Here is a 14,751-nt window from a genome sequence, read left to right as displayed (position 1 = left end):
AATTATACTTACCGAAAATGGTCGCCGTAGTCTTCTGTTAAAAAAATATGTTCTTCAACACCATGTTTCTTATGATCGGTGATGTCATATTTTATTATTTTCGTAAGTACAGACTAATGCACTAAACGCCTTTGGATTCTTACCTGCTTGTCAATACTACATTATATACAATTATATATTTCTATTTACTCGTAGTTTGAATGACAAATTTGTCGATCTCAAAAATGTTACCGTTCATGCTATAAATCTGTCATCACTTAAAAAAAAAAAACATGTTTCGAGTAAATTTCATGATTATGGTCCTTTCTATTAATTTGACGATTGAATTGTTTCAGCGGTGTTAATTTCCGATTAATTAAACGATTTCAAATCGAATATATTTTTTCTGGGGGAATTTAGAGCTGTTTTAGTAGTTCTGTAGAAGAAATGATCGGAAATAGCGGAGTATCTGGTACGATGTGTACGCTAGAGCTCTATGGCTTGAGTGACATGTTTTTGGGTTTGCCCCTCCAATAGCACTGTGGTCGCCCCATAATCCTTTGCGATTTCCAAGATGGCGGTTAATACAGCTTTTAGCTATACTGTACTGCTGAATGACTATGGCTATGGTGGGTGCATATAAACTTGTACACGTTTCCGTTTTTGATCATGAGAAAATAAAATTTGACCACAAACAGTTCACAAAAACATGCCAGTAAAGTTACCAAAGGTCATTCACTTGCCTTTATTGCACTATCCGAGTATGAGCCACCGGTTCGGCAAAACAAGACAGCTGTAAATCAAGGGGACCCACGCTATGGACGCTTAATTTATGCTAATTTTATGCACGATTTTTTTCAACACCATTTGATCTTCTATCGCTTTCAAAATCGACTTGCACGTCCAAAGAAATTGATTGTACAATCTCTGAATACAGAAGCGACATTTTTGTGAAATTTCGCGTCCAAAACCCCTAAACTTGAAACAAAGACATCATGCATGCATGCCATGCATGTCAACATGGCCGACCTTAGTGAGACTATTCTATTTAGGGGACGGGGGTCAGCAGGGTCAGTACGTGTCATTTTCCTTACGATGCTGTCAAGGGAACTCCAGTTTCCCATTGTTTTTAACATCTTTTAATAGTTTCCTTATTATCTAAAAGGAATTTTACCAAGTTTAACGACCAAATACACTCTCCTAATGTTTCTATATTGGAGTTACACTAGGGTAGGGGCTTTTTATGCGGGTAATTTATTCACGCACTAATTTGCATAACAATAGCGATTGCCCCTGCACTGCTTGGTGAGCATTGAGAAAAATATCGAAACACAGGAAATGTACGTAATTGAAGCCGCACCGGGACTTCAGTGCGCGATCCCAGGGGTCCCTCAAAAATGTTTCTAATACAAGCCGCGGCTTCAATTAGGAATTTTACGGTAGGCCTGATACAGACCTTTCATACACCCCTAATATCTGGCCAATTTTACAAGTCCTGTCACAGAGGTTATTTCTTAGAGACAGTGTTACAGGTACCAAATAGACCCTCTTACAGGCATGTACTGAAATCTGCCTGTAGTTTTCTTGCTGTGTAAGGCATTGTGAATCTGAAATAGAACTTGGGCATTGTGAAAAGATCAGACGCATGAACATTAAAAGTGACCTTGTAGTCATGTGGTCCTGACGGGAAACTGACACAGGGCATGTACAACATAAACAATTCATGTAACTTGCAATTTATAATTAACATTAATACTGAACGGTTTACAGAAATACATGTAAAGACAGGTAGTACATGTGCACAAACATGAACAGAAGCTGCATGTGGACAGTCTTAGTCCAATGTCTATATGCTTCAAGATGAGTGTGCAGGGCTGGCAACTGAACAAACATTAAAATCCAGCTATTATGTACAAACAACAACAACTAATATGATTTTGAAAATGACACCACTCAGGAATCTATTGATGAACATTGTCTTGATTTTGACTAAAAGAAGCCATATTCTCAAAGAATGAATAGAAAAGATTATACATAAGTTGAATATTGGAAACCAGTACTCCTCAAAAGCACAGCAGCTAGAAAATATTGAGTCAATCAGGTGTCAACTCTGAAAATCTGTATTCAAAGCCTCCTAGTCTCTGCAATTTACTGCTTTTTGTTGACTTGACATTTTTCAGTTGCTTTGATCGGTGTCAGCTACGGTAATTTTCAAGAAAATTATACCTTTTGGTATGACCTGTTACCAACACTGTGTGAGCTGAATCCCCATGGTAAGCACCACACCAGCAAACATTTTATTTGGAAAGCAATTCGAAAAATGTACACCAGTCTTCTACTTCATAACATGCAAGTCTTGTTTTAATGATAATAGCCTAATAGTAATTTATTCTCATATCAATGACTATACCCGAAACCAACCTATTGACGACAATGGGAATATGCAATATCATGGCTGGCTGTTAGTTTACACTATTAGTATAGAAATGAAATGAATACAGCATACTGTTTATTTCTCACAGGTTTAATGTTCTCAAGGAAATGTACCGGTATACTCATGACAAAGTCAATTACACACGTAGATATTACATGTGTCGGTATACCGGTAAGGTCTACGTTATTGTATATACATGTAGGCTGTCATTAACTCTTATCAACACTCCCATAAGGGTGAAGTTAGCCTCTTATCCCATTGATAAAAAAATCATTGTCATGTCAGCATTGAATTACAGTCTCTGACAGGGCAGTGAATTATAGGTACAGTAACCTTTGACCTCAGGTACTTGTACATGTATATCTACCGGTAAGCTGTTGAAATCTGGTTTTCTCTGTTTTCTGAATGCCAACTCTGACATCGTATGGTATAAATGACGATACTAATTTAACTTTGTATATATTCCTTAATATTTCCCTGCCCAGAATGCAATGGTGTCAAATTTATGGATGCCATCTTGACAGAAAATCATCTGATTGTTTTTACAACTCATGGTTTCTATGTCAGTGATGACTTGACAGCTCACAATGGTACAGGACAGGTGAGAAAATTACATTCTCATTTTACCAATACATGATATATTTAGTCTATGTAGTCAGAGGGAAACTTTTGATGTGTTTACCCCTAAAAAGTACTTGTGTGTTTGTTATAAAATTTCATGTAACTACTGATGCTAGTCTGCAATAAAAATTATTATTTCGTATGAAACTTTCATATTTTTAGAGTTATTGATGACTGCCATAATATTATTCTGCAACTGGATGGGGTAATGAACCCCTTCTCAGTGAAAGAGATTTTCTTGCAGAACAGTGCCCTCAATGTTCATTCAAATAAAATAAGACAGTCAGAAAACTGAACTGACATTGACCATCCTGTTTTGGTTTCTCTTTTTCATTCAAAGGAAGTGTTGCATTTTCATCTGCAATTGTTCCAGAAATGAGAGATGAACACTGATTCATCTTTGATCATCAGTTTTCAAAAGCATGAACATGCAGCCATAAATTCAGAAAACCCTGCTTTGTCATAATGTACGCAAAAAAAGTGTTTCTGTAACTTTATTTGAGTAATTGTTGTGTCTTGTCTCAATTGCCTTTCTTTCTTTCTTTCTTTCTTTCTTTCTTTCTTTCTTTTTGCCCACTGTTAGTAACTTGGCAATTTGAAATGTGTAAACGGTAACATGGAATCACAGTGCTGAGTAGGAACCCTGACATCATGCACAAATTTTTTAGTATTTGGAAACAAGTTTTCACTTCAAGTCTAAATATTGATACAGTGTTCTTAGCGCTGCACTTGTCTTATCCCTTCAACAGTAGAATTTACATCAATTATTGTCAATAGGATTGCTAATGTATTAAAGTCTCTTTTTGTACGGGAATACTAGAGTTAAGAAGTATAGCATCAGTGAAGAGCAATTGAGAGTCTTGCTCACATTTGGTATTACATGTGTTTTCCATTTAGTTGGTGCCCACTGCAGATGTTATCTCGTTACATGTATCTCAGAATTGATATGTATACAGTTGTACATGTACAGTATGTACTTTTAATATCTATTGATTTTATTGACATCTGTGTGTGTTTATCTTTGGATTTGTGTCCCTCAATGTGTTTATCTTGACAGGTATTGGAGTTTATCAAGATAGAGATAAGTGGTGTTTATAATGGCAGCTCTAATCTACAACACCTCAAGATATGGTACAAAGAGAAATGTGATGTAGCATATACATGTGGGCAGTACTGTCAAGGTGAGATTACAAAACAATGATAATAGGACTGATAAGTGATAAAAATTGATGATACCCAGATATAAATGGTGCTGTCAGGAGAAAAGTTTATAATATGTTGGTGACAGATTTTAAGTTGGACTGATCATATTGCATAGGGTGCCAGTTTTTTTACCATATTTTGTCTTAAGGTAGTATGCACCCCGAAAGTGAAAGACTTAAAATCTTGCTCAAGCTTTCCTAAATGAAACTTTCAACCATTCTCTTTCAAAATCAAGAATAAAAAATAGGGTCACCATGCAAAGTAAGGTATTAGGAAAACAAATTTCCTATCATTTACTGATTTGTCAAATTCAAAATGGCCACCATTCCTGCGTTACTTCGATGGGAAAAAAAGCTAGGACAGTGAAATTTTTCTCACTCTAGAGCTTTAAAATAAGCCTTTACAAATGGTACATCAGAAAAAATTTTTAAAAATTTGAGTTGAAATTCCTGTCCCCAAAGTGCATTCTACCATAAAATGTTAACTTTCTACCATTTACCGTTGATCTCGCTTATGCAGTCTGTGCATTGTAAATGCCTAATACCTAGTACCATGTATGTTTATTTTAACACTTACTGATAGCATACTTGATACAAGCCTAACTTTCAAAACACAATTAGCATACATGTAGTCTCTTACAATCATGTGCACACAGATTTACACAGCTTCATATCTAAGACTTGATCCACATTCTGCCGTTATCCATGATGTGGGAAAATATACTTAGATTGGCCTAGCTTTCTCGATGGACCATCCATGATTTTGGAAAAGATACTGGCGCTTTTCAGCCCATAGTCACACGCCAGTGACAGATTGTTTATATGGTATATGTGTGAATATCACATTGGCTAAACTGTTTTCACGGCAGAAGAAATGAGCATTTTACATTTTCACACTTTCAGATGAGTATACAAGTTTAATTGTATCTTCAGAGGCAGGTCAAGATAGCAAGGTACTTGTACAAGAGCTAGTGCAGTCAGTTACAACTGTGTAATTGTTTGTGTCACATCCAGAATATGAAAGAATGCAGTTGATTATATTTATATAATTTTTAAGTGTTGTATCTCATATAAGTTACTACTAGTATTATATATAAGCAAAGCTGATTAGCAAGTTTATTTGTGAGTACCAATGTGGAAGAATTTAAACCCAATGAAGTCTCTTTTACAGTAAAATTATTGAAGTGTTTAATGGGACAAACCCTGCACTGTCTGTAGACAATAATACATTTGCAAATTTTGTGTTGTTTTGCTTGTACCTTTGATTTATTCATACTATTTAGATTCAGATTTAGTATCTTGAAACTTGCTGAAAGAGGAACCGACAAAGCATGTTACCCTCTAGCTCTACCTACAGCTAGAATGATTGAGGAAATGATGTCATTTTTACAGAAAATGTATTCCATATACCTGTTGACGGGTTATAAACTTTGATTGCCTGATAATACCGGTATGCATGACTGTTTTTTTTAACCTTGGCTGATTTTAAGAGAGAATTTTTTACTTCACTTTGAAAAACGTCTATGTACAGCAACTTTGTCTTTCTTGATGTGAATTATTTTATTGTGTTGTGTATTATTAGGTTATCTTTATATAAGCTTTCTTGTACTACATGTATTCATAAATATTTCTGTTATCTGTCCTGCAATTTTTCCCCAGTCACCTTGTTACAAAATTATGATTTAGTTACTCATGTTTTTTTGCTTTACAGAGAGTGTACGTGAGTTCTGCCCCTTACAGAGTCTGGTTTGACCTCACCAGCCGTATCGAAGGTCAGGTCATTGCCCTGTTGCAGGATGACAAGAAGGGAAATATGATTGTACTCAAAACACAAGAGGTAAGTGCCAAGGGTCAAGTTTTGACAACTTTGTCAAGTGCTCAATGAAGTAGTGGTATTTTTGAAACCAAAGATGGCAGTGCCCTATGTTTACATGTATCATACTTGTTGCCAATGTATGGGTGATATGATGATTGAGAAGGAGGCACAAATGGAATTTCTCAGCTGGGATTAAAAGTTGCACATATGGCTTGGGATTATTAGTTGTATAATGAAGACTAATAAAAGATGTTTGCTCTGATAGTTTTGTCCTGTGTATACTGTATTGAGTGTTGAAAGAGTGAAAGAGTTTGATTAAAGGGACATGATCTATATTTAACAACACCAATGATTGTTTATGTATCTTCCAGAATGATGATAGAGCAAGAGTGGCAGTGTATAATTTTGACAACCCATTGTTCACCAACACAACCACTGATACATTCTCAGAAGAAAGTAAACCGTTTCCAGAATTTACTTTCCCAGAAGACTTCCATGCCTCAGGACTTTTCCTCCACCCACACTGCTATGCCCTGTATGTCCTTGGCACACAGGTAAGTTGCATATATGCCTATTAAGTGGTCTGCTTATACTAGATATTTGGCCTATGACCAGATACCAGTTCACAGAAATTGCACTATATGAAATATATTTCAGGAATTCACAATAGTATGGATTCTGGAATGAAAAGATAACAGACATCATTAATGAACTGATCAAGGATATGGACAGCACCATTTGTCAAGCTGTGGCTTTCCTAGCTACTGATGACATGTTTAACTGATAACCTTTTTCATTGAAATATGATTTTTTAAAGTCAGAAATTTACACTTATCTTCATCCGCTGTCATAATACTGTGATGTTTCAGGTGTGGGTATCATCAGATGGTGGAAATCTGTTCACCAGGCTATTGAAATTACCTGATGGAGAAACTGTTGTGAGATGGACAGCCAACCAACACCATGATACGGTGGTATTCACAACAGATAGGGGAAAAACTTACTACGGAAGTGCAGGTACTTGTGTGTTAACATTTCACGGACAAACATGAATTGTATCTCTTCATATTACTTTTGTGTTCTCAGTCCATTGAGGCAGTGTGTAAATGGTGCATGCTACTTACCAACTGCAATGAAAATGCAAATACTCCCATGTTTACCTGTGATGTAGAAAAAGGTGTGGTACTCAAGTGGGCAAGAACAATGGGGTAGGGGACAATGTGTTTGCACAGAACATGTATACTCTCTATACTCATTACACATGAATTTTATAGTAATTATATACAAAAATGGCTTTCCTCAAGCTGTCTTCAGCTTTGTTATACATGCTGAGTAGCTACAGGACGTGCACTCCACAGTTTAGTTTCATTTTCAAGATTTGTATCCATTCTTTTGCTTTGCATAGAAATGGCTAATAGTGTATGCTATTTGTGAAGTACAATTAGTGCACAATATGTTTACCATCGGTGTAGCAAGCACCAAGGACAGGGAGGCAGGATAGAACTTTGTGTACGTCAATGTTTGTTTTACTGCGATTGCAGGGACCCATATAGCTCGACTCAATGCCGAGCATTTTGACAATATAGCTACCAGCTATTATCTCCACTCATTTTTAGATTTGTTTCCTCATCTGAATTATCACAGGTGTCTCCAGACTGGTTTTGATCTCATTGGCTGTATCGAAAACCATACCAGGTGTTCACCTGGATTTTCAAGGAAATGTACATCTGGTCGAATGGTTGCCTTCAACATCAAAACTTCAGGCAAGACAGATAGATATTCCAAATAGTATTCAGGTAAGTGGGCCATGTTGAAAATCGTTGAAAGATTGGACAAAGACCATAGGATATTAGGTAGACAAGTGTCATATTGCAAAGCATTTATTTTTAAATCACATGCTAATGCCTAGCATTTGTTGGAGCGTTTAATAGAAAATTACAAACAATTTCAAATGTCAAGCAAGGATGCCAAGTTATGTTTACTCCACCCAGTATTTAGGAGTACTTCATCAGAAACTGCTGCTCGCATCCCAAATCAAACATTGTGTGTATAAGCTGTTTTTGTTATAATCTGAGTTATGATGTCAAAACGTACCGTATATCTTTCATCAGAGTTTGTACAGAATCTGTTGTCATAGTTGTATACTTTTCCCTCAGTCATTCAGCATGCACTTTCTGTTCCCACTCAGATACATGAGACATTGCAGAGCAGTTTGCTGGCAATGCAACCATTCACTGACAAAGAAGTCTATCTCTTCGAGTACATTGACTATAGCAGATACACTTCTATCTTCACTAGAGCCAATTTGTGGAAGACATTAAACTTCAGGTGAGAGGCAGATTAAATGTCAGAATTATTCCAAATAATGTACACCAGCCCTACCCTTGCTATTTCTTGCTCAGTTTGACAGACAACAGTTTCTTAGATGGTGATTCTGTTTGATGAACCCTCTTATTTTTCCTGTAATTCATACATTTCTGTAATTCTGAATAAGAATATTTAGTGTGCAAATTTTAAAGACTCCAAACACAATGATACCAGAATTCTGCAGTGTCTGAAGTCATGAAAAGTGTAGTTACACCCGTGGCCACTTTAGTGTTGATCAAGCCTGTCTGGTGCAAGCAGAAATTCTGTCTGCAGAAGGGTGATAAAACGGTTACTTTATCCTGTATCAGTGGTGATAATGATCCTACTATCGGTACCCCATGGACACGCCGCTTAGCCTGAAATTAGGGAGTGATTATAAAATACACTGTATACAAATGATGTTGACCACAGCATTTGCCCTATCAGTATTTAGTTTCAGGTAAAACTCATGTGTTTCAAATGCAGTCAGTGTTACAGAACATCACACATTTTGTGTCGATTCAGTATTGCATTGAATGAATACCAACGATACTACAGCGTGCATCGCAAGTGTCGTGTTCAGACTTTGTTCAGACGCGGGAATTTAGAAAATGCCACTGAGAAAATGTTAGCAATTAAATTACAGACATCGCCCGTCTTGACTGCAAAACTTTCGAAATAAACATTCACTTGCACTAAGCCACGTTTCTTTCCTACAAACCGTGAATAAACGTACTCCAATTTCACTTGGTACGAGAGAAAAGGTAAGAGTAAAGTACAGTCGGGGTAGCATTTTACATGTACAATGTATTCACATTCACAACTCATCCCGCGTTGAAGGGAACCTGTCCTGATACATGTTAATCTCTTCCAAACTTTTCTGGCTCCCTCCAAGCTTATCTTAAACGGTCGCTTGCTTGTTTTTTGTAGCTCCTTGTGGTACCTCGCTGGATGCCAAATTGCCACCACAATGTCTTATATTTTGAACAATCAATCTGCCGTATGATATTCGCGACCGTTGTATATTGATGTTCATTGGGAGGTATGTAAGAGTACCTTCAACAGCATACTCCGAGTTCAAAGACCGAGTCGGACTTACAAGTCCGAGTACTCGGACTTGCGTACTCCGAGTAAAACTGCTTACTCGGACATGTATACTCCGAGTGCACTCGGAGTTGAATACGCCGAGTTACACTTGCTTATAGAAAAACAATGCTGAAAAACAGAGGAAATATTCGATCTTGTGATAAAAATTTGCAAACAGTATATACAGTACATGTACTTTCAGTCGCTCAGAGAAAAGAGTTGTTAACGCGATCTTTCTGATCTCTGATCTGTGTAAAATACCATCCTGTAGCCTACAACACGCTCAAGTCATTGTCGTTGTCGAGTGTAGCTACCTTCACGTAAATTATTAGTTTGTCTTGTCTTTTCGTTTCATTACCGGATCAGATCCTGATTTGATACATGAATTGAAATGGGCACAGCAACGTTTCATGATCACCGCGATGCATCGCGGCGAATTACATGTATTAGAACACGGACGCCATTATCGAATGACCTGTCAACCTCTGACGTCATGGCCTTGGTTTGCTAGCGTTGTGAGGCCATGATAGACTTGCCCAAACATTTTAGGCATATTTATGTCTTGATAAAATAATTAAACTAATATTTTTCAAAATAAAATGAGCACAGTGCGCTCGTGTATAGTATGAACCCAGTGCGAGTGACCACTTGGTCGTAAATAATGACCTGACTTGACCTGTGATGTCATGCATTTATTTTGCTAATGAAACTGTGCGATATCTAACTGAATAACTGGCTGGACTTGCCTGAAGTTTATTGGCTTTACTGTAAATGTTACGTCTAAGTCATCTTTCAAAAAACTTCGCTGCTGGCCGTGGCAGCAGCTTTCTTCTGAGGGTAAAATCTCGGTCGCTCTTTGTGGAGGGACCGTGGTTAAAATTGCGCAACAGATTACAAGACATCGTGAAAATGAAATTCTTTTTTTTCAAAAGAGCAGATTTTCGACATATCGATCCGCGCTAGCCGTAAACTCCGTGAGTAATAAAATACCTTTTTTCGACAGATCGTTTCTTGACCGGTATGGCAAAATATGCATTTATAGGAACACGTATCGGCATATTCAAGTCCGAGTAGGCCATGTACTCGGAGTATACAAGTCCGAGTAGGCCATGTACTCGGAGTATACAAGTCCGAGTAGGCCATGTACTCGGAGTATACAAGTCCGAGTAAGCAGTTTACTCGGAGTATGCAAGTCCGAGTACTCGGACTTGCAAGTCCGACTCGGTTTTGGAACTCGGAGTGTATGGTTTGAGATACTCCTACATACCTGTTCATCGTCGGAGTGCAGACTTACAGCGTGTCTACAGTGCAGTGTTGTGATCGATTTGAATTGGGCAGGCGAGACATTTTAGTAGAACGTTATCTTAATCCTAACAGTGGGGTGCCGATAGTGAACCTTCCATTTATTACACCGACCACCACTTTGTTTCGTTTATACAAACATAATTTCTGCTTGCACCAGACAGGCTTAATCAACACTAAAGTGGCCATGGGTGTATTATGCACTGTCCAGGGTTTTACATCACTTTTTACTTTTGAGAGTCCCTGGGACTCCTGGTGTTAGAAAATGGGAGTCCTACATCAAAATATGGGGGTCCCAATTTATTTCACAAAATGTTTTATAGTTTATCAATGCCATGGTCTTCACTGTGTTCAATTAGTATTAAAACACACAGCAAATAGTTGCATATTTCCTAAAATAATTCCTACATGAAAATTCTAGTTCATACTGAGGGCCCTCATTGATCAATTCAAAGAACATTATTCATGATATTATCTCATAACTTTAATGACAAGTTCACAACGTGAAATTTGAACAAGTATTCAAATTTGTCAAATTGACAAGAAGGTAAGTAATTTCATACTCTGAAATGGCAGACACCTAGCGAGTCAAGTAGGTTTGAGTTCACACTCTGCCAGCAGCTCCTTCAGCAAATAACCTAGCAGTGTTCATGAAGTCAAAATCATCTATGATGGGGCCAACCAGTTTGATGAACATTAGTCTATTAAGCCTTTGAGGATTGAGTCTATTTCGTGCCCTCTGTTTGATGGCATTTTGTACTGAAAAGCCCCTTTCACATGGGGCAGAGGACACTGGTATGACAACAGCAATTTTAGCTAGGATGGCAAAATCAGGATACTCCTCTGTAAAATCAGTTAGCAACAGCTTAGCATTTGATATTCGTATCAAAATTCAGTGCCTCCCTATGAGATCTTGTGAAGTGTTTGTAAACAAGGAAGTGTGCCCTAGCTCTATCAGCATCAATACCTGGTGTATTGTTATAATGATTCAACAGTTGATCAAGCTGGTTGACCCCATAGTCAGGTAGGTTGGCCACATTTTCAGGATATCTGTGTGGGTTGAGAATCACATCAAACACTCCAGAATATTCATCTCATCATCTGGAAATCTGCTATCTAAATTCTGCAGCAGTTTGTTGATATAATTTTTTCTTGCATCACAGAACCTCTGTCTGAGTGGCTGATTGTCAGTATTTTGAATGTTTTTGTATGTGTTTTTCTGACCATTGCCAGGAACATCATCCAAATCATTAAAGACGTCTCTGACAGTGTGTGAATCATTAGTCATTCTATTCAATGTGTCCCTAGTAGACTGAACACTTTTTTTGATATAAGAGGTGACAGAATCTTTCTGAAATGTAAGGCTCAAAATTCCAATGACAGTAAGAACATCAATCAATAAGGCAGTGAATAGCAGACACAATGAATTAGAGATAAACTTCAACAGCTCATCAGCCTTTCCCCCTTTTTTTGTCACTTGCAAGTGCCAAGGCAATTGGCTCAAAACTGATGAAAACCATCTTGACAGCTGATTCGACCGACAGCCAGCGAACAGATGTAGCCTCAGTAATTCGTTTTGCTTTCCCATTCAACAGAGTTTGAATTTGTCATATCTCACACTAGAGTCAGTGAAGTATTTATACAATGAATAGATTATATTATGATATTCTTTGCAATATTCAATATCTCTGCCTGCTTGGGAAGCAGCAAGATTCAATCGATGTGCAACACAATGCACTTGAACAAGGTTGGGATTTCTGGCTTTTAATTTTGCACCCAACCCGTTCAAACGGCCGGTCATTACGGCCGCCCCGTCTGTTCCTAGTCCATATATTTTGTTCACGGCTGCGTCACAGATTTCTTTCCTAGTCAAAATTCAATCAAGGCGTTTTCGATCTCTGCAGCAGTGGCATCTGTAATTTACTGGTTACAGAGGAAAGAAACATTCGCCTCGCCATTCTGAATATATCGAACATATATTGCAAGTTTCTTATGAATGAAATGTCACAACACAAGTCTCATCCAACATTATACCGATGACGTCACTTGCATGTATGCTATCAATCAGGGACTTCTCGATCGCACGTTGAATACACTCTTCAAACTCCATAACTATCTGAGGACGTTTGTAATATTCAATGTCTAAGCCGTTCAGATTCTGCAGATGAATGATGTCAGTGAATACATCACATGGAAGGTCACGTTTAGCGATCAGGTAAAACAGTACGTAATTGTGCAGCGTACGCCTCGAGTTCGTTACTCTTACCGCTACGTATCACTCCACTCGAACTGTGCTCTTACCCTGCAACTGCCGGTCCTCATGCTTAGGATTGTAACGCTTGTGAGACGACTTTTCGAGTCCTGATGACGAGTGAGAGTTGAATGTTGAAAATTACAAAAACCTTCCATGAACGGGCATGTAACATTTGCTTTCAAACATACACAGCACTCCATGACGTTTCGCTCTTCAGAATATCGAAGCCATTTATAGTAAATCTATTGAGTCAACTTCTGTTGAATGTTCGTAATTTTGCTGACTTGGTCGGGGGACCTGATGTATCAGTATCGCATGGCGTAGCTGCCGTTTCGGCCTCGACCAAACCTGCATGGTGCTGGTTGCTGCGGCCGCCGAAAACTTTCGCAGATCGGCCTGTTATGACACGACCCGCCCTGATGCATAAACATGTGTTAATCGACACAAACAAGAAATCGACCAATTAAGAATCAGTTTACATTTTGAAAGTAACTTTTTACAGCAATAGAATTTGTTTCCGCGGTTACCATTGGTTATGAAACAGTGGAGGCCAATGCACTATGGAGCATTCCATTAAAGTACGGGGTCGGTAAGGTTTACTGGGATGTGTTTTACGTGTTCAGCAGCAACAGATATTGCTGCGTCCCAAGGGACGCGTGGTTTAGTTTTTGAGGGGTCCTGCGTCCGGTTTTATGCGTAAAGGACGCAGAAATGCGCGTCATGTAAAACCCTGCACTGTATTTCCATAATCTCTATGTTGTGTACTGCTGTAGTACAGGCATGTTGAGAATTCATGGCCCATGTGACTTTCTATGTTTTTTCAGTTCACATCAAAGTTGCTGACTAATGTTAAGAGTTTGATGGAATAACTTATATATATTTCAGTTCTGGTGGTAAGGTCTTGATCATAGCAGCGGAAGAGTTTCCATCTCCAGACATCTTTAGAAGTTACATCAAAGGATATGTGATCTCTCCTCTGAAACATGAGTCATCAAATCTAACCATGCAGAGCCTTGGTAAGTATGGCTTCCTATGGAAAAGGGGATTTTATCTCAAGAGAAAATTGATAAAATAACAATGAAGATTTTCACTTTCTGCGACGTACAGTGTATCAGAACTAACTAGTGTGCATGTGTAGGATGAGACAGTGATCTTCTTGCCTGGAAAGGTTTAGCAATATCACTTCTCTCACCAGACTTTTGTGTATCAATCTAATACTGTTTGATAGGTTGCTACAGCTAAAATTTACTTGTCCACCAAGTTAAGTTTCGTTCAGATTGGTTGAGCCAAATCAACCTGACTGTACAAAAATGTCTGCATGATCTACGATATGTAAAATAAGGTCAAGTACGGGATATACTCAGTCTGATAATTGTCGAAATTAATTGACACGTAAAATCAAAGTTTATAGTGCTGGATGATCACAGTTTACACAGTGATTGTGGACGTCAAAATATGGTTTACTGCTGAAATTCATCTAAAGAAAACACATTTGTAAGGAATTGGTTCATTCCTAAACAAAATGACTGAAGATTTCCCATGGAAACATTATGTCAAAGTAGGCACTGGACCTCTTAAGGCAAAGTCATGCAGTTTTCTTATCACTGTGTTTTGATTACACTTACAGGTATAGCCCCGTTCAATAGAAATACAGCATACCTAGAAATAAATGCAACAGGTGGGTGAATTATTTTTTTCACTTTTCTATGTA

General features: G+C 38.0%; 1 protein-coding gene across 1 annotated transcript in view; it reads left to right on the top strand.

Moving 5' to 3' along the window:
• The window catches only part of LOC139114224 (cation channel sperm-associated auxiliary subunit beta-like), a 38,321-nt gene that overhangs the window by 13,660 nt on the left and 9,910 nt on the right, over nucleotides 1-14,751 (top strand). Inside the window, exons 7-17 of the mRNA XM_070675803.1 lie at nucleotides 2,160-2,252; nucleotides 2,899-3,014; nucleotides 4,092-4,215; nucleotides 5,140-5,189; nucleotides 5,948-6,073; nucleotides 6,424-6,606; nucleotides 6,922-7,069; nucleotides 7,697-7,848; nucleotides 8,241-8,380; nucleotides 13,926-14,056; nucleotides 14,668-14,718. Of these exons, the coding sequence (XP_070531904.1) occupies nucleotides 2,160-2,252; nucleotides 2,899-3,014; nucleotides 4,092-4,215; nucleotides 5,140-5,189; nucleotides 5,948-6,073; nucleotides 6,424-6,606; nucleotides 6,922-7,069; nucleotides 7,697-7,848; nucleotides 8,241-8,380; nucleotides 13,926-14,056; nucleotides 14,668-14,718 (1,314 nt within the window). The remainder of the gene's footprint in view (nucleotides 1-2,159; nucleotides 2,253-2,898; nucleotides 3,015-4,091; nucleotides 4,216-5,139; nucleotides 5,190-5,947; nucleotides 6,074-6,423; nucleotides 6,607-6,921; nucleotides 7,070-7,696; nucleotides 7,849-8,240; nucleotides 8,381-13,925; nucleotides 14,057-14,667; nucleotides 14,719-14,751) is intronic.

The sequence above is a fragment of the Ptychodera flava genome, chromosome 16 (genome assembly GCF_041260155.1).
Source record: "Ptychodera flava strain L36383 chromosome 16, AS_Pfla_20210202, whole genome shotgun sequence".
Taxonomy (NCBI): domain Eukaryota; kingdom Metazoa; phylum Hemichordata; class Enteropneusta; family Ptychoderidae; genus Ptychodera; species Ptychodera flava.
The sequence above is the reverse complement of the archived record's forward strand: the minus strand, read 5'-3'. Positions and strand labels throughout refer to the sequence as shown.